At 42.6% G+C, this 20,940-nt stretch overlaps 1 protein-coding gene across 1 annotated transcript in view; it reads right to left on the minus strand.

The window, feature by feature from the left end:
- The window catches only part of si:dkey-112m2.1 (transmembrane protein 132D), a 125,261-nt gene extending 109,849 nt beyond the window's left edge, over positions 1-15,412 (minus strand). The window contains exon 1 of the mRNA XM_031577647.2: positions 13,839-15,412. Within this exon, the coding sequence (XP_031433507.1) occupies positions 13,839-13,887 (49 nt within the window). The 5' untranslated portion in view covers positions 13,888-15,412. The remainder of the gene's footprint in view (positions 1-13,838) is intronic.
- Positions 15,413-20,940: the final 5,528 nt, after the last annotated feature.

The following is a 20,940-nucleotide window of genomic DNA, read 5'->3' on the forward strand; positions in this document are numbered from 1 at the left end:
ACTTAGTAATACCCCCTTTGGCAAGTAACACATTTTGTAAACGCTTTTTGTAGCCAGCTTTCGATTCTTGTTTAGGAGATTTTCTTCCACTCTTTCGTATAGCTCAGAGTTCTGTGGGGTTCTTGGGCCATCTTGTATGCACTGCTCTTTTGAAGTCTATCAGATTTTTTACGATGTTTAGGTCAGGAGACTGTGAGGGCCATTGCAAATCCTTCAGCTTGTGCCTCTTGAGCTAGTCCATTGTGGATTTTGAGGTGTGTTTAGGATCATTAACCTGTTGTGGAAGCCATCCTCTTCTCATCTTCAGCTTTTTAATAGACAGTGTGATGTCTGCTTCCAGAATTTTCTGGTCTTTGAATGCATTCTTCCCTCTGCTACTAAAAAGTTCCCTGTGGTACCGACCGCTACACCAGCCCAAAGCATGATCGATCACAGTTGGAGAGGTGTTCTTTCAAGGAAGTTCTTCACCCTTTTTTCTCCCATCATCCCATTGCCCATTGTTGCCAAAAAGTTCTATTTTAACTTTCACAATGCATCAGGCTTGTTCCTTTACAAACTTCCGATGATGAGTACTGAGGAAACAGCTACCCGAAAATATTGTGTTGCCTTTTTCTGCTTTGTGGGCATCCATTTTTTAAAGGACCAGTATAAATGACCATATGTCATTAAGGATTAAGGAAACATTCTAAACTGAAATACTGGCTTGTCCAACAACAATGCTACAGCCAGCATATTCTCCTTTTAAAATGTTCATTCCGGAGCGGAACGTCCCTTGGTGTTTCGCCCTGTGTGATTCCGCCCACTGGCCATTTCTCTAGTGCCATTTTGTCACCCCTGGTTGCCAGATAAGAACGCAAACACAGCGTGCGACCGCCATGGAAAGAAGGACCAACAGAGATAGTGTTTGATTCTAACCGACCAATAAAGCCTTGGCATCCTTCTAAAATGCTGTATGACTAGACGTAGTAAAATGCGGGTAAATATTAGAGATGCGCTTGAAAGAAACAATTTTTAGTGTAGTACCGATTTCAAACACTTGGTTTCATATTGCTCCTTGATACATATTGATACATATTGCTCCTTTAAATTTGCTAGACAGTAGAGGTGGGAGGAAAAAATTGATACAGTGTAATATTGCACAATATTATATCGATACAGAGGCACAAAGTATTGCGGTATTTCTTTATTTAACATTATGATTAAATGTATTTTGGCACATACGTCTTCTCTAATAACAGTGCTTCTGAAGTCCACAACATTGCACAAGACCTCATTATTCTCTTGTGTCACAGCAGAAACTGGAAAGGAAGTCAGTCAAGGACAAATTTACAGAGACTCCCTGTATACGAAACATAATTTATATGGAAGAAATAAATTGCGATGTATCGCAGAATCGAATGGCAATATTTGCTGTATTGTGAAATGTAAATATCATGATAGTATCGTATCATCGCCTCTGTGCCAATTCCCACCCTACTAAGCAGGTACTTAGAGGAGCTCTTGGCTGCTGATTGGTTTGAGGAGTCAGAGTATTTATAAAGCTCAAGGTTTGAGGAGTCAGAGTGTTTATAAAACTTTGAAATGTGCATCACCTGGCCTTTCCCAACAAAGATTGTGAACAAGTCATAGCCCTAACAAACCAATTAAGGTCTGAGGTATACAAATATAACAGAGAGCTCAAACCTCTTGGGGTGCCTAAACTTTTGCATGGAGCTCCTTTCTTTTTGCAATCTAAAATCATACAAAACAAAACTATTACACTAAACTTGCTTAAAATGTTGAAAAGAATGTTTCATCTTCATCTGCCTTTTGGAGATCAGTTCATCTTCTACTCACTTAATTATTCACAGTAACAGAAAGACTGACCAGGGGTGCCCACATCCTTGCATGCCACTATAATTGAAAATGTCAAGGTTTACCTGAGCAGTGGTTGAAGAGGGATAAATGTCTCTTTGGAAACTGTAATTCATTTATTTTCTTTAGTATAGTGGGTCTTGCCTCGAAACCTGTGGGCAAACAAGGCTGCCTCCCATCATAAGCTGTTCTATTTGGCCTCTGAATTGCTTTTCAATCTGGTTCTTTTTCTCAGTTAAATATTTATCTAATGTATCTAGAGAGTTCAAACCTACTTTATTTATATGAATGGTAATGTTATACTGACATATAGCTGAGAATATACTGGAGAACAAAATGTAGTTTATTAATCATGCTCTACCAAACAATGTTTAAATCTAGATCCCTTTTAATTATCAGACAGACCATTGAATCAGATCCTGGTAAAACAAATAACTGACTCCTTAGCCAGATATTGGCAAGATATTTCACAATTTTCATATATTTCACATCAAGCTGGTCAAACAGTATTGGTGGTTCTTTACCAGCACTTGCTCCAACAGCAGATCACATTATTTTGCCAGAACTCGGTTGAACAGCAATGGAATAATTTTACAGAGCATCTGGTCCAATACCTTTAAACATCCATATGATCTGGGCAATGCCAAAATGGTTTTAATTCTCCCTCCTCAAAGAGAAGGGACGAGATTAGAGGTGGTGTTCTGCATTCTTGTATTGTGTGCAAAGCAGTAGTAACCTCATGGTTTCCCGTGTCCCTCGGCTGACAGGGGTAGATAATCTATTTCAGATAAAAAAAGTGGAGCACTGGAGGCGCCATTTTCCATCAGTTGATCACTGCTTGTGAGTTGATATGATGGGGAGACAAGATGTGCTTTTTAAGCAGGTGGAGGGGCAGGGTGGGGGTTGAGCGGATGGGGTGGAGGTAGTTGCATTTTGCTCTGCGCAGTAGCTGAAAATTGGCGTGCTCAGAAACCTGGATGGTTTCTGCACAGTTAATTAAGATGAAACGATTCAATTCTGCAAAGATTGAGCTCCGATTTGGCCTGGCTGCTGGTGCTGGCTGCCCTGATTAGGAGCCAGTGAATGCATTCGCTGAGATTTTGATGCAAGACAATATTCCCGTTTTCAATTACACACACGAACACCTCCTTAACTACTAGAAGCGAGTCATTTGCATGATTGAAATATAATCACAGCTTAATGAAAACACGGTTCTGTTGTCTTTGGTCATACTTTTTTTTCTGTTTTCATGTTTACTTCTTTTTTTTCAAACAGTGTTCGGGTTTTGCCCTTTTTAGCGTTTCCTTTAAGTTTCACAGCCTTAGTGTTTTATAGAAAGGATGAAGACCAGTTGAATTAGGTGAAAATGAATGATGTGATCTGGTACAAGGGACTCACTGAAAGGAAAATATTGCCTCAGTATATAACTAGAATGAACCCGTAACCACAGGACACAGACAAATACTCCCGTGAAACACTCTCTGGCTCTCCTTCTAGCTGAAACAATTACCATACACGAAGAAGGCCAACGTCTCGCCATCCTCATTCATTTAATTTGCTTGTTTTGTTAATTAGTTTGTTTGTTTGTGTCTGCTAAATTACACAGCAAATCAGCCGTCACTAACTGCTCACGAGACATCCTTCCCTGGGAGACTGACTTGGCAGTTCTCCCTATCACACAACGGCATGCATCCCACATACTCATAATAGGTTTTTGGGAGACGCTACCCAGATCTCTGATCATAACTCTTAATTATCCACTAATGGTGGATTAACATGGACTTCACACTTGGCTACTCTCTTGAAGCTCTTTTAATACCAACTCAGGTTTATCCTTCATGGCCGTGCGCCTCACCCTCTACTGTACCTTCCAGAAAGTCGGAGGAAAACAACGCCCCCCTCCCCCCCCCCAACCCACCTCCCCTCCTCAGCTGGGCATGCTTGCTTGTGGCGAACCTGTCACAACTAACTGAGCCAAGCTCCTGTACCTGCCTGGCTGGCCTCTCTGGGGACCTCGGCGGGACGCCGACTCTGCCCCGAGCCCTCGGAGACAAGCACAAATCGTCTCGTTCCCACATGCCTCAACCGGCTCCATTTTCAATGCGAGGAGAAGGAGCCCTTTCAGCACTGAATAGAGGCAGTGTCATCGCCTAAGAAAGGAGAGAGCTCACTCTGTCGTGGACGGTGCCAAAGACAGGTCCGGCCAGCACAGAGCCATTCACCAAAAAAAAACTCCCTTGCTAGAGGACGAGAGAGCAAGCGGAGACACTCGTGGAAAAACAAGTGGCAGCTTCGGGTTGAGAACCGATAGTTGGAGACATGGTGAAGAAACACACAGGAAGAAAAGGAATATCATGAGCGCAGAGATTAAAGTCAGGGTCACTATTGTGTTTGTCTGGTGAAATGTCAAACAGTAACCATGGATCGAGAAAGTCTCTTGAGCGTGTGGTGATCCAGAAGCATTACTGTCACCAAAACTAGGGTGAGGAGGCACGTCCTTTGCAAACCGTGTGTCAGATGAAAGTGCATTGTGATCTACATGGATGATAGGAGCAGGCCACTTGCTGAGAGGATCTTAAATCCTCCCATGGAATTGAACAAATCTCTTTGTGGAGTCTGAGCCAACATGGAGATCTGGCCTGATGTTGAGGCACAGTTGGTATTTTTAACATTTTTAATGCATCAGGGTTCCACAGATACAGTCTGTGATTTCGCCTGTTTGAACTTATAAGCAGTAGTCCTCACTGAAATACTCTAATCTCGACTTCAGAGGCAAAGTCGTTCCTGAAGAGCTCACAAAGTTTCACAAAGCGAGATGTTCTTAGCTGGTAGATGTATATACTTCCAACTCTCGAAACCAGAGGGAACTCAAATGAATCTTATTTTCTTTCAAGAAACATTGCTGCTCCAACCACTAATTTCTTTATCACAGTATTTATCGCAAAAGATGAAAGACTGTATTTATAGTCAAGTTCACAGGCTGCAGTTAGTTCTTCTTTTGCAATTTTTTGGCCATTTCTGAAACATTTCTCTTGGAAAAAAAGCACTTTAAAAATGAATATCATCTCGAGCAGAGGGACCCTCTGGGGTGTAGTTACAGAGTGCTAACAGGTTAAGCCTCCTTTCACCCTACTTAGAGAACTTTTCAAACTCAATGGCCACTTCAAAGTCAAGACAACTCCTAAATGGGAGTCTTACCATCTCCAAGATTCACCCTCAAACGCCATACCGGCACGCAGGCGGTTAACAGATGGCAAACAGATGCAATCCTGACTGGAACCGCAGGAGAGCAAGTAGCAGGGTCTGATTAAAACCCATGTCAAAAAATTATTAATGCAGTGTTAGCGGAACCCCGGGGGCAAGAGGTCACCAGATTAGTGTTGCGGGTAACGCTCCGGGAAGAGGATGAGTAAATCAGGTCTAAATGTAAATCTGATGGGACGAGCTCACCAAGGGGTAAATTAATAGAATTAGCATATGAAAAGACTGTGGGAGAAAATGTACGACAACAGAATTGGAAAAAGGCACTAATTACCCTTGAACATGAGCCCAATATCACACACAGACACACTCTCTCTGTCACACAGAAACACACCGAGAGACACTTACTCTCTCTCACACACACACACACTCTCTCCCACGCACACACACATAGATACAGTATACTACACACATACTGCTCTATATGTGGCAGCCACTTGAAAAAGTGCTGGCACAGCGCGAGCTCCAAAACAGTGTGGTGTATTCATTAGCTCCTCTGTCCCGAACGGCCTAAATTTAAAATGCAACAGGGTGAGACTCTGCAGTAGTTCAGTCTAATGTGCCACGAGTCAAAACAAATAAGGCTAGATATACCAGGTGTCCTCAGCTTGTGCTGCTCTCTCTATAGTCCCTGTGTGCATTGAATGTGTGTGTGTGTGTGTGGGCGTTGAGTGTGTGTACAGTGTGCTCTCTGCACAGAATATTAAGCACTGCTTCTAAACCGAAGCTGAATCTTCTAACAATAGAGGTTCCTTTTGAAGTGTATCAGCATCACTTAGTGACTCCTCTCATGCCATCCGTGCTTTAATACACGGTGAAAACTGCCCTGTATCACCTGGGAATATATCAAGTGCATACACAGCGCAGCTCAGTGGAGCTCGTGTTAGATTGGCCGAGTCGGGTTCAAATCCTCAGTGCCTTAGTATAGAAAAGCCTGTTTACTTATCAACCACCCTTCAAAGAAGTGTAAAAAAAAAATCACATTTCCTGACCCTTCAAATCACAAGTTGTTCCGATGGCCGCTAGCCTCTGTCTTCCTCATCGGTTAGTGTAAATAAAGATGGCGTCGTCTCCCCCCACCCGCGGCTCCAGGGGCCCCGGCCCGTGTTCCTGCGTTTATGGAGATTACGCGCGGGCTTCTGGAGCGAGCCCAATTACCTGCATCAAATGCACCGCGTGGAGCCCAGGACCCCACAGCTCAGCGGCGAAACAAAGGGGATTTCACGGCTCAGTTTAAATCCGGGGGCTTTTGGCCCTAGCCTCACACTCTCTCTCCCCACCACCACTGCCACCCCCTCTCCCCCATATGCGTTTAAAAGCTGATTTATCTGGTGCTGATTTTTCAGCAGCTTGGCAAAGGAGGGCCGAGCTGCTGCCTTCAACACCACACACATAGGTAGGTGGAATCAGTGGGCAAATCTAAACCCACAAATAACCAATTCAAGCCATTTTTAAGAACTAAAAGCAGATGTTATGTGACAAAATTCGTGCAGATGATAATGACAGTACTCTAACGTATATACGCACGCAAAAATCATATTAGGGCATAGGGAAATCACTTATTTTACTGCATACTCCACTTATCTATCATATCTAATTTGCTAAACAAACCCGCTGATTTTGTGTTGTCTTGGCTATCTCTATCTGGATATATAAGTGAGCGAGTTGTCTTGGCTATCTCTATCTGGATATATAAGTGAGCGAGTTGTCTTGGCTATCTCTATCTGGATATATAAGTGAGCGAGTTGTCTTGGCTATCTCTATCTGGATATATAAGTGAGCGAGTTGATTTAGCGTCGTCTTGGCTATCTCTATCTGGATAAATAAGTGAGCGAGTTGATTTTGCGTCGTCTTGGCTATCTCTATCTGGATAAATAAGTGAGCGAGTTGATTCACGCTTCTTATTCACCCATCACTGTTACAGTCAGTATTCACCATAACTCAAGAAGAGAGAGGCATGATACCTTGTCTTCTTTTCTCTTTTCTCTTCCCAGCCACCTCACAATTCTGCCTGCTCTTAGGACCTGTACTTGCATCCCACCTCCCCATTTCATCCCCCTCTCCTTATTCAATATAAGGTCACAAGGGGCACAAGGAAAGGGGGGGGGGGGGGTTAATGACCTCTCAGTGAAGCCATAGCAAGATGTCATACCACAATTGCTGGCAAAAGATCACTAAGGTCTTCATCCTTGACTAAACGTAGAGGGTCCCATTCTGCCTAATCAATATTTGTCAATAAGTGATTTAAAATCACTTTTAAAAAGGTTTGGGCTGATTGTAGTGTTTGAATGCTGCACTATGCAAGAGGGTATTACCCCAAATCGCTCTTGCTGTGAACAAAAAAAAAAAACACCAAATGCAATATTCATGTTACAGTGGCTCTGAAGAAAATTAGCTTTGAAACTAGTGGAGCCCGATGTTCAGGGTCAGCGAATACATCACTGCTCAAATCTGTGCTACGGCATAATGGAGTCTAAGGCTAAAGCACAGCGTGTGATTAAAATCAACAACAAACGCACACAAACAAACAAAACCTATTTATATATTGTGTCATTTTATCAATGCCAGCACTGCTTGCCTGTATTCCACTTTGGGTTGGGAGGCAGTGGAGATACATGTCGGACTCCTCTGCTTATTGTCAGGGGGCTGGGTGAAGGTGTTGTCTGAAATGGGGGGAAGAGCCATGGTACAGTGGCCACAAGGGATCTGCCAATAGCAGCAGCTGGGAGAGGAAATTGCCTTGCCTGTGCTGAGCGAGATGAGGAGCGTTCGCCTGGCTTTATCTGTCGCTTGTGATATAGGCAAGAGAGGGAGCCTTCCACAACCAGACTGCCTATCCACTTCCATTTAGATTTACCCATCTGAAATTCAATGCTGCCCGGGTTACCCCACCCTGTAATTAAATTGGAGTCTGAAGGGCAAGGGGGAGGATCACTTTGTGTGTGTGTGTGTGTGTGTGTATGTGATTGTTTGTGTGTGTGTGTATGTGTGTGTGTGTGTGTGTGTGTGTGTGTGTGTGTGTGTGTGTGTGTGTGTGTGTGTGTGTGTGTGTGTGTGTGTGTGTGTGTGTGTGTGTGTGTGTGTGTGTGTGGTGTGTGTGTGGTGTGTGTGTGTGTGTGTGTGTGTGTGTGTGCAGTAAGTGTTATCAGAGATCAAGATCACCTCAGGAGAAAAGACTGATGTAAATGATGCAAAGGTCAGCAGGATTTTCCAATGACTGCGACCACTTTGCACCATCAACATGGGAAGAAAGGGAAACAGCAGCACGGTTCAAGTCAAGAGAGGGAATACAAAGGATACAGAGCCAGTGGTCTGATTGGGAATATGAAGGATACAGAGCCAGTGGTCTGAGAATGGGAATATGAAGGATACAGAGCCAGTGGTCTGAGAATGGGAATACGAAGGATACAGAGCCAGTGGTCTGAGAATGGGAATACGAAGGATACAGAACCAGTGATCTGAGATTGGGAATACAAAGGATACAGAGCCAGTGGTCTGAGATTGGGGAGGTGAGGGGCGTCCAAAACAAAATGATCCATCATGGATGTAATTAAGATTTTAGCTACGGGATTGTGACGACTTCATAATGAAAGCAACTACAAGGAAACCATGCACATGCATAAGTAGTCACACACAAATACACAAAGGGGCACGAATGCAGAAACACACATGTGCACACACACACACACAGCACAGCACAGCTCAACATAACACAACACAACAGAGTGCTGTGCAGTGAGAAGGGAAAGTATTTTCTCATTTATAGATGTAATCTGCTCTGCTGCAGATTGCAATTTTCTGCCAAAATGGGTAAGGCCACAAGCCTCCATCTAGTCAGATTGAAATGAGAAAAGCACAAGTTGCAAGGGGAAACCTACCAAAAAAAAGTCTAACAGTGTATCTAGCAAATCCTTAACCTAAAGTAATGATATGTAAAGCAAGACTAATCCTCTTCGGATACATCAATACATTATTTTAAAAGAAGAAACTTGTACGTCACATTAATCCCAACAATAGGCTTTACTGTCAAAAATACAGTATATTTAGCTGAAAAGCTCTGACTAACCATACAGGGAACCATAATGATCCTGATGGCAGTTTGTCAGATCAATGGCTTGGGAAACATGCTCGCTATATAAGACAGAAAAAAATGAATCCTCACTGAAATCAACAAATTGAATATGCATTCAGAATGATGCGTTAGAGCACTCTGAGGTCGTACTACTCTTACATTCCATGCTGTTTTAGCCAGACAAAATCCACAATGTAGATCGCCCACGCAAAGAACAAACTCATACAGAGCTTTTAAGTAAAAATGTGGACTTAGAAAAACACATGACAAATACCAAAGTACGATATATCAACTGTTGTTGAACTCATGAGAAACACTGCAAGGTCAGTGGCAAAAATAACTGTGAGAGATGTGTGGGATGGTCCTCTAGGCTTGACAATCTAGGGTTTGCAATTTCCTACCAAATGTCTTTCCTAATACGAATGGAATGAAGGGGGAAAACACATATGTTGAATTTTTAAGGTAGTTTTTGAGTCCTATCTAAGGTAGATCACTTGGTGGTCGAGGAGGAAGGTCATGGATGAAGAAAAAAGAAAAAAAGAAAAAAAATCACGGTTGGTGGTACCCAGGATGGTGAATCCTTTTATACAAGCTATCCAAACACTTCAAAACATAATCCATCACGAGGCTCGGTGCACAAAACTTGCATTTCACACAGCGCCTCACCTCTAGAGATAACATTAAAAGCCTTGATGTGCCACTATTGCTGAGGGACAGCTTTTCAGCTGAGCTCCCTGCGAAGCTCCCAGCTCTCTCATTTTTCTCTTTCTCTCTCTCTTGTGGAATGGCGTGAATTAATTGGCTTAACGAAGGGAGATACCAGCACCCCGACACGCTGACTGACATCCCTCAAAAAGAAGAAACTCAACACTCTTGACAGCGAAGCCAAATTATTTGAACCCTATTCAGATGGGATTCTAACAAGGAGGAGGAGGAACGAGAAAAGGGAATAAAAAAAAGAGATTGGGGCTCAAGGGAGGATGGGAGCGAAAGTCCCCATGGAAAAAGAAGCTGTCAGCGGGAGTGAAGAGTGGAGTGGTGGAGATGGATCCGATTCTTCTCCTTCACTCCTACTGTGTATGGCCTTCGATTCACCAGTCGCTAGATGCAAGCTAAGCTGTTTGACTAATATTCTTTTAGCTATGGAAATGTGGCTGGACTGCCTAGTGAGTGGTGCCCCACCTTGCCATCTTTGATGTGGTTTTCTGGTGTGTGTGTGTGTGTGTGTGTGTGTGTGTGTGTGTGTGTGTGTGTGTGTGTGTATCTGCCAAACCAACCCATTCCAGATCTGGGGTGTATAGTATTCCCACAAGTGCCATATCTCAGTTGGGAATCTGTGTGCTTCCCAGCTAATATATGCACAATTCTAGGCCTCCCCTCATACACGCACAAATGTGATCGCATACCTGTTTTAAATAATGGATTGCGGGGTAAACCAGGAGCATTTTCATTCAGTGAGAGTTTGCTAATTGGATTGTTTGTGAACACAGCCAGAAAAAAACCTCAAAGTCTGACGGTGTGCTGTCAAAAGTACAAACCCTCCCCGAGAGGCTGGGCACAGTTTGAGCTGCAAACTGCAATATAACAGTAGTGTGTAGAGTGTAAAGCCTCCAATCTAAGACAACACAGAGAGCTGGAGGAGCGAAGGCGCAGCAGTTCCACTGGGAATTTCCAAAGGGTTTGTAAGTATATAGAATACATAAACTTATGACTACACCATTGTTATTTTGTCACTGATATAGTTGGTCTGCAATCCAAACAACAGTGAAAACTGAGACTGTACTTCCACACAGGCAAGGGAAACGGCAAAATGGTCTTGTGACAGCTCTGTGGAACATGACTAATTGCCATCTTCCAGATTTACATATGCACCCATACTGACAGCAGCATCATAAACTTTGTGTTGATATTATCCTCGCCAAGCTGAACGTCTTCACTCTGAGATGCTCATCATTACATTAATCATACTCTGGGCCCTCGTAAGACAGGTCCACACCCCGCTCCCCCTCCCTGCCTCTGATTTATTTGGGGATGTGTCCTGGCACTGTCCTTGCGTGCGTGTTTATTGATATTGAGAGGGACCGCGGCATGCGGGAGCAGTTCAGCGCCGCTACACGGTTGGACAGGAAGCTGCTAATCACGGCCCAGTTCACCCTTGCCAGAGCACGGACCACGTCGCAGCAGCAGACAGCTCTTGTAATCACTCTTAATGGCCTTGTTTTTTGTGGGAGCGCATGTGGTAATGATGCTGGAGCTCCGGCGGGGAAGGAAGCCTCACTAGGGAGTCACTGTTATACACCCCCACTCGCACAAACATATGCACAGAGAAACCCGGCAAGCACTCACCCTCCATCACTACCTGCAGATGTAGTCACAACACGCAGCAGCGGAAGACAGGGGTTTGCCATGCCTACCAATATGCTTATGCATTTTTCTAAGTTGCTGCAGTATAAGCATACTCAAGCACAAGCACACACACGCACACACTCGCACTCGCAAACACGCACCCACACACCTGCACACACCCGCACACACACACACACACACGCCTATACACGTATACAATTCTAGTTCTAGGGTCATCAGGTAATGATTGGGAATTGATTTGAGGAGGAGCAATCAGAGTAATGTACTGAACCCTTCGGAGCATTCTGGTGTTTACAGCCTCCATTTCCACATTATGATGCCAATAAAGCTCCAAACTGTACACAGCATGCCGCCCCCACCCCCTCCCCCAGCTTTATGTGCGTGGCTTGGCTGCTGCTTTTACAGACTACCCTTTCATACATCGTCCGTGTTACAGGGATCCCTGACTAAGACGTTTGGCATAATGCACGTCTCGTTGAATCCTGGGGTGGGGTTTATTTGACTTTACCTCTTGTAGCGTAATTGATAGTTTTTATACTGTGGGGCTGAAGGCTGGAGCGGGAGGCCACCCAGTGCCATGATACCCATTAGAAAATCCATTTGACGGGAAATAAGCATTGAGTTAAGAGTACGACGGCTCAGGCATCCGAGCCCAGTGATTGTGGCTGTCAATCTGGGGGCTCCCATTTCCCAAAGCACTGGAAAATGATTACTTCTTCAGACATTTATACACTTTCAGAAATGACACTGAATGGTGTGCCAAGTAATGGATCTGTCTTAATTTAATGATCATTTTGTGGTTCGATGACCTAAGTCATAGTGTAGTCATATCCCCCTTATTGCAAATTGCTTTAATAAACTGAGCGTGTCTTGGCTGAGGGGACCCTCTGGTGGACCAAAGCCTCTGAGTGTCTGGAGGGTGTGCTGGGATCACAGGGAGTTCTGCCATTGCAGTGTGTCCATCAAACATGCTCGTTCAGCTCTGCTTCTAGATCAATGTCTTGGCGAACACCAAGGGCAATAGGCACTAATGAGGAGTCCCATATATGGTCCTTAACTGGACTGTAGTTCATTTCTCAGGAAGCGCCAACAAGTGAGTTACATGTGCGGGCATGCAAACGCAGTTGACTGTGACACTCAAGGAGCATATGTTCTAAGAATAGGCAAACGAGCTCCACAGCATCATACTTTACATTGATTTTCAGTGCACGGCAGTGGCATCTAGTTTTCTCTGTGAAGTGTGAAGGTGACATTTTAACCATGATGGAATTACTGAGATGGAAAAAAAGATATGGTTTTTTTTTTTTCAATCAAAATGAGCCATATCCAATGAACTCAATCCAATCTTCAAGCCATCTATTCCAGTCCACATCAGTAACCTGTTTTCCATCTTTCATTGCAGGGAAGGGAGGCAACCCTCCACCCTTTTCCACAGAGGCTCCCTGCCTACCCAGCCTTCACCGTCTCCACCACAGGTAGGTCTCATAATTGGGATTACTTTTGAGTCAATAGTGTAACCTACATCTCTCGTTACACCCACCCCGACCTTTTTCTCTCTGTATGCACATATATCAGCCACAGCTGCTCTCCTCCACCCACATCCTTCTGACTTTTCTGTAGTCTTTCTTTTTGCCATAACCCACATGATGAGCACCTGCATTGTTTAATTCATGCCCACCACTGCATTCGGAAAAGCACAGCTCCAGTAGGCGTTTCCTGCCTTGATATCTTCTGATGGCCATCACCAGTTCTTCTGTCTTTCATAGTGGGGGATGGAGAATGAGCAGAGAGCATCATCAAAAAATGTTTTAGCACGACTGCTGGCATGGCTGGCCCTAGGTGACTCACAATGAGATCACACCCCGTCTCATTACTGCACCCTACCACATCTCGAACTGGAAGTGGCTGAGACTGCCGTCCATATGCAATGCTGTAGTTCTCAGCCACCCCCCACTCCCCCCTCTTCTCGGCATTCATGTGTACTGACAGGACTGTCCAACAGGTTTTTAGATGCAAAAGCCCAGCATCAACCAATAAATAGGCTACAACATAAACTGTATGTAGTGCCTGAGGTTTTGATTACATTGTTTTTTAATGTTTGATTGTAAAAGATCCAGTTTGTAATTAACCAGAACCGTATCCTTTCCATGTTGTTTAATGGCATATGTAAATTGCAAATGTGAACTGGTAGCCTACTAAAAATGCTGAGGTAGTTTACATAGTTAGTGAAGTTTAGGAGCGGGGAGATATTGATCATGGTAATAGGATTTTTAGTTCCACTCACCTCTGCAAAGCAAGACCACGATGTATCCAAGTATGCAGAGACGTGTCATCTTTTCTCTTGCCCTCCCTCAACTTCGGAACCAATATTAGCGGAATGCTGAAAAAGAGCGAACGTCCATCTGACACTTAACGACACCTGCTGATGATCATGAAGGGAAACGTCCACTGTTCATTCCTTTCACAGCATAGGCTAAATGACCAGTTCAGTAATTCCGATGTAAAACGGGATTCCAGCTTTCTTTAAAAATCACATCAGTTCGATGATTCCAATGGCCATCGCTTCAATCCGAGAAGTACTTAATACTCCTAAATAGTTTAGTGATGTTGCACAGCTGGACGGCAGCTCAACGAGTGCGTGTATGTCTCCAGGACGTGCAGTAAATACCCACTTACAGGCTGATACTGAACCGATTGCCTCCTGCGTTTATCCGCGCCAATATCTTCTCCACGGTAGCGCAGTTCCCGAAGTCAATAAAATGCGATAAGAGAAGTGCACATGTGCTTGATCACTAAATGCTCTATAACGTTATTTGAGCACTCCGTTGCACTTGCAGAGTAGAGGTGTCACCCGCTTACTGGTTCTTCTCCTGATGGTGAGATATGGGAAAGTTGTAGACGCTTTCCTTGTCTATCTGTGAAAAGCGTAGGCTACATAGCCAAAATTCGAACAATCAGTGTAGCCTAATACAGTAACCTTCGGTTGAAGTTTGGAGTTTGAGGCATAAGAAATAATGTATTGTGCAAATTCGTTATGCGGGAAATAAAACTGAATTGAGATTAGGAAAGCTCAGGGCATCCCGCAGGCACACAGCCTACACCATAAACCTTTACTTGATCCCAGTTTGTGTGGCGACATATAGATGCTCATCCGTTCGGGTTGCTTGTGGTTTTAGTTTCTGTCCTGTTTCTTGGGCTAGATGAAAATCACACAACAGTTACCGCAACTACGCTGATCCCTGACTTTTTCGTAAAGCCGATAGCGGTCTCTTTATCCCCCGGTGCGCTTCGCTCTTCTCCGTATAAGTCCTCCAGAGCATTCAACAGCGAGAGTGCAGGGTGAGTCACGAGAAAGGTTCGCATTGAACCGGTGTGAACAGAGTGAACATTGGCTATCGCTCCCGAGTCCAGTACCACTGGGATTGGAGGACATAAAGAAGCGGATGAAGGCGTCACCTGTGGGAGATCCTCATGAAAACTTAACCTGTGTAAACTATTTATGTGACGATGAATATTTTCGAAATGTATGATGATTTGTTTAGGAAAGACCTGTGTTGTAGGTATATGCAGTTTAGGCTACATGCTGTTGGACATTTGGGCTTGATTCATTTATTGCAAGATTTATAAATAATTTAGGCTACAAAAATAGCACTTCTATCTTTTTTCGTCATTTTACCACTCTCTGCCAAACACAGTTACGCTAAAACAGCATTGAAATGATAACATACGGGCACATTATGCTGATAATTGACCTTGAGCCCTTTCCACTCCATAGAAAATTTGTAGGCAAAGGATTTTGTGCTTCCAATAGCCTACCTGTTTAGCCAGCAGTTCGATTTATTGACATTCGGCAGCGCCCTCTTGTGGGATCTTGCCGAATCGAGCATTGAGTCGTTTTGATCTTGGGGAACAAAAGCACCAGTTTAGGCCAACGTGTTGTCTTGAATCGCTTCGATCCAAAGCTATGGCATGGAAAATAGCCTACTATAGTTTACACGGACCATGTGAGTTATAGGCTATATTCAAACTTTGGAAATTGTTGATTCAGATGGTTGTGGCAACAGGATTCTAGCTAAAAAAGAAAAGCAAAAAAATTGCAATTAGTCAGACTGATTCTGAAGTCAAACTGTACAGATGTAATACATTCCACAGTCCAGTTACTAGATGTTCTCAGTGTTCTCAGAAACGCAATAACAGGTACGACTGGGAAAAGGGAAATAATCAATGCTTTAAGGCATTTTAGTGCACAGCATTCCCTTGGAACTATGATCAAACTGTCCATATATTAGTTTTGTATTAAGTGCCAAGAGCTCCTGGCAAATTCAATGAGGTTAAACAGGCGTGATATTTCAACATGGATTCGCTAGCAAGATCTACAGAGAGGAAAATTAAGTCTTAGAGGTACGCCTAAAAAAAGCTTTCGCAGTGGATAAAACTGCCACAAGCACTGTCCAGCCCATAAACTCATACATTCTCTAGTCTACACCTTTCCCTCTCCCTCTGCCTCTCTCTCAATCATCACATCCACACATCCACATGTTGACACACATACACGTGTTCATTTTGCCCCTGCCTCCTCGTATCTCAACTGGCACTCATGCTGCCTCATATTGCCATGTCTCCCCTGTCATCTTCAGACATGCAGCGGCTTCCTGATTGCCATGACCTGCGTGTCTCCACGCCTAATGTCAGGCAATTAACATTTATCAGTCTCTGAGCAAGACCTTTCCTTGTGAGGAGATTGACCTGCTCTTTTCCACCCCAATCCCATCCCTGTCTCACAATGATCTTTTACTCTTTCTCTCTCTCCTTTTAACCCCCTCTTTCTATCTATCTCTCTCTCTATCTATCTATCTATCTATTTCTCTATCTATCTATCTACCTATCTATACATCCATCCATCCATCTATTTCCTCTGTCACTCCCTGTATGATTTCTTTTCCCGTCTTCTCTCTCCTTCTCTCTCATTCCCTCTCTCTCCCAATTAGTTACCACATGCACACTGCAGAGTTACGCCAGCACCCCTTTGGCACCATGAAAGAGGTTCAGCTGTTGGTAGTGTGAGTATCGCCTGGTATTACAGTGGGTTTAGTGATATCTCATAGAGTAGCCATTATATGCAAAGTGCTCACAGACTCCTGAGTGCATACTTCAGCTAGGCGGCCATATGCTCCTTATTTCCCACAGTGGGGCAATTGGAGCCTTAACCGCTGTGCTGAAGTGTGTGTGTTAACCAGCACTCGCATCTTTGTGTTTACAAATAATGAGGAAGTAGGTGTTTTAGGGTAAAGAGAAGGCATGTCTGATAAATTGACAAACCAGTGAGGGTCAAGGTGAACCTATTCCCATAATATCCATACACCAGTGATGAATACATCAGTGATGGAGAAAAACAAACAAAGATGAGAAAAATGAGAGCGAAACCGAGAAAGCAAAGTAAACATTATTTTCAAAGTGCTCATTTTATGACTAAGAAATAATGCTGACCTTTCTTTTTGAGTGAAGTTTAATTTCAAACCCCTACCACCTCTCTCTCTCTCTCTCTCTCTCTCGCACACACACACACACACACACAGAGAGAGAGAGAGACACACACACACACAAACAGACCCACACAGATATGGGATGGGATTAGATAAGTGGTAATTCAAAAGCTCAGAAAGTCCTTTCATTCATCCTTGTAATTTTTATATACTCAGCACACAGGGGTGCAGTAATACAGACGTCTTCAAACTGTGTCTGTGGCACAAAGCACTTATTACGATTTTTGTCATTTTTCTTAATGGCATCAAAATTGGTCAGAGATCCTTAGGGAGCCAAGTCATATGGCAGATGGCCGATGTCAGCTAAGGTAGACTGAGATTTCTTTGATTAGGCACAATGATAATTATTTTTTATTTATCTATTTTCTTATTTTTTTAAGATTCATGGATCAAAATAGATAATCCCACTGATATACGTGCATTAATGAGCCACCCCTATTAATGTTGGAGACACATGCGGTTGCCAGAAGCCTTTTTGCCTCACAAGTAGAGTAGAAGCAACCCAATTATTTGAATCCTTTGGGTACATTCAAAGCCAAATAAGCCAGACATTGGACTAATAACAAACAGCACATTATATATCTGCACCATTTTATATTCCATTTATATATCCTATTGCTGAGCATGATAAGGATTTAATTTGTTGAAGCTATTAAACAATGAACTCCATTGGGAGTTCAGCTCTTTCAGGTAGGGGATGAAGAATATGAAAAGAATGGGAATGTGTAGATGAGATCTGCGATGCATTTTGTAAAGAAAACATCAGCACATCTTTGTAAATCCACTGTGTATCATTAAAATGCCCTTACAAAAGCCAAATGCATGAGGTGCTCAAGAAGGTTTTCTATGCACTGGGATTGTCTTCAGCATAAACAAATTGGGAACAATACCGTTGCCAGGGAAGCACTCTCACTTTTTAGACATATTCTTTCGCTTTCATGCTGTGCTCTCACAGAAGGTGCAATCAGGGAGAAGACAGATGCAGTTGGTTTCCACATATAGTCTGAAGTCCCACAGTCCTATCGTAGGTATCATTACCTGATGTGGAGGTGTCAGAAATGATGGTGCTAAAATGATGCACAATGTGCAAGCACATTAAACTATGCCTGAGCACCCAGCTATAAATTATCAGCAAATGAAAAAGATACGCCCATCTTTCCCTTACTGGTAAACAATGTATATAGGCTATAGTTCACAAAGACATTTTGGCAAAAAAGTGTTTCAACTTTAATAGTGATATATTCTTATGCCAAACTGCCTTGATTTAAATAGCAAGAGGGCCTCTAAGAACCAATTTAAAAAAAAAACCTCTAGTGCAACATTTCCCCTTAGAAACACAAGTAAGCGAATTGGTGTGTAATTGTGGAATAATTATAATATTATTACTCTGACTGATTGGATGGGTATCACGTAGGAGAACAATAGGCTTTAGGGCAAGGAGTTTGCTATAAAGTGCTGTGAGGTTAGCAATAAGCCTGGTTGTCAATGAATTCAGACTCACTTATAATAAACCTTGATCTTGACAAAATATGTCTGCGATAAATATTTGCCACCTATACAGCTTACAATAACTGTCAGTAACAACACCCTGATATAGACAGAGCTGGCTGATGACCATGACATAGCCCTTTCAAGGGTGTGTATATCATCAATATCGGTTAAAAACCCAGTGTTTTTTGTCATTAATCAATACTAGGACACACCCTCTGTCTATGTGGAGCATCTATGTGCTTTTGACCCCTGTAGGTTCTTCAGGGAGCAACACCCTCTGAAGGAGGACTGGTACCGAGCATTGTCTCTCTTTCTAATATGTTAAAGAAATAAAGCATTGTTCCTCGACATAAAGCTGTAATATATACACTTGTTTGTTTGTTTGGTTGTTTAAGGACGGTGATAGTAATTCTCCAATACCACAGACATTAGGAAACTCAGTTGGTTGATCAGTCAGGAACAAGGTTTTTTTTCTTTACAATGATGCTCATCAAAGGAGAGAGGAAGGTTTCACATATAAGATTCACCCTCATCTCTAATTAGACAAATAAACGGACTTTAAAGAAACAGAAGTTTTAAGTATCCTACCAGGCTGACAGGAAGGGGTGTCAATAATTAGTCTCAACCATACATGAATATGTATGAGACGACTAATGTGATACGGAAACTGCCACACTGTCTGTTCACAAAGAAGGCAGAAAATAACAGAATCACAGGCTGCATCCGAATACGCAGATAGATAGATAGATAGATAGATAGATAGATAGATAGATTGATACATTATTAATTCCGAGGAATTTTTTTAAATTTTGACTCATACTGCCCTACTATATAGAAGGCAAAAAGCAGTACATCACAATCCGCAGAATTCTTATAGGCATTTTGTAGTAGTCGAATGGTACTCAGAATCAGAATCAGGTTTTATTGGCCAAGTAAGTTTGCACAAACAAGGAATTTGACTTGGTAAAGTGACTCTCAGTGTGCTTACACAAAATATACATTACAACACAATACAATACAAAACAAACAGTGCAACGGTCTAAGAAGTTTAAGAAAGTTTAAGAAAGTATATACACAAGGCGGAATGGATGACCTACTGCATCGGCTGAAATTTTGAAGTGTGCGAACGAACTTCCTTTAAGTCAGGTGGACCCTGAATAACCAAAGAAGAAGAATTCCATGCGAAAAACAGAAAAGAAGATGGCGGACCAAATCGATCAGTCGTATCAGCAGCAATGCAGTGGCGATGTTCAAATATATTTGCCAACAACAGTTTCAGCATTTCTGCTGTTGCAAAATAGGTTATCTTATGTGTCTCCCAAAAAAGATCCTACAGACTTCAATTAATAAGTAATAATATATTTACTTATCAGAATGCTGCATAAAGTTCCATTGATTATAATGGGCCACTCCAACGTTAGGAGGTATTTTATTTCTCTATAATGATTGCTGCCAAAAATGAATGACCGCTGCCAGTGGCAACGGGTTTTGTGCTTCAGATTTACATTATTCATATCTTTCCACATGTAGTTCATTAATTTCCAGTCAGTTAATTGTAATTTGAACTCAGCAAGTAATACCTTGCTATGCAACACCTGAAAGTTTAAAGATCTATTTCCCTGAAGAACCTTTTTTTTCTCAGCAGAATCCACGAAACAGCAACAGAATCACTTAAAAAGATATTTTGGAAGAATCGTTTTGGCAAGTAACTGTAAAACAAGCAGGATAATGTACAGTCAGAATCGTAAAATAAATCCCTTCTGTTCGTCCTGTTGGGATTTATTTTTCTATGCTGAGCGATGGATTATACATTATTCCTTACTTATTATTCGGCTCATCAGAGGGTTGCAAAATGTTCCATTCAATTTAATTGGCTATCCCAACATTCGGAGGTCTGATATTTCTTTATATTGACCGCTGGAAAAAACAAATGACCTCTGCCTTTGGCAACAATTTTTGTGCTTCTAATTCACATCTTTCATATCATTCCACAAGTAGTCCGTTCACTTTTCGTAATGGATATTCAGTGTAACTTTAAGTCAGCAGATGATATGTTGCTACATAACACCTGAATCTTTAAAGTTCTATTAGTGTGAAGAACTATTTCTTCGGAACGGAAGCCATGAAACTTAGCCATCACCTAATCACTCATAACCTTGCCATCGTTTTGACAAGTTACCCTAGGCAAGTAATCCCTTCAGGGCGAAACAAGACCCCTCCGTTGCGTGCTGGAGTCCTGTTCATCCTGTCGAGAATTATTATGATGAAAAATTAAATGAAAAACGTCTTACCCTGCTTCTGTGTAAATTAATAAAAAGCTGCCTGTAAGTAGCTCTTTGCGAAGATGTACAA

The sequence above is a fragment of the Clupea harengus genome, chromosome 12, assembly GCF_900700415.2.
Source record: "Clupea harengus chromosome 12, Ch_v2.0.2, whole genome shotgun sequence".
Taxonomy (NCBI): domain Eukaryota; kingdom Metazoa; phylum Chordata; class Actinopteri; order Clupeiformes; family Clupeidae; genus Clupea; species Clupea harengus.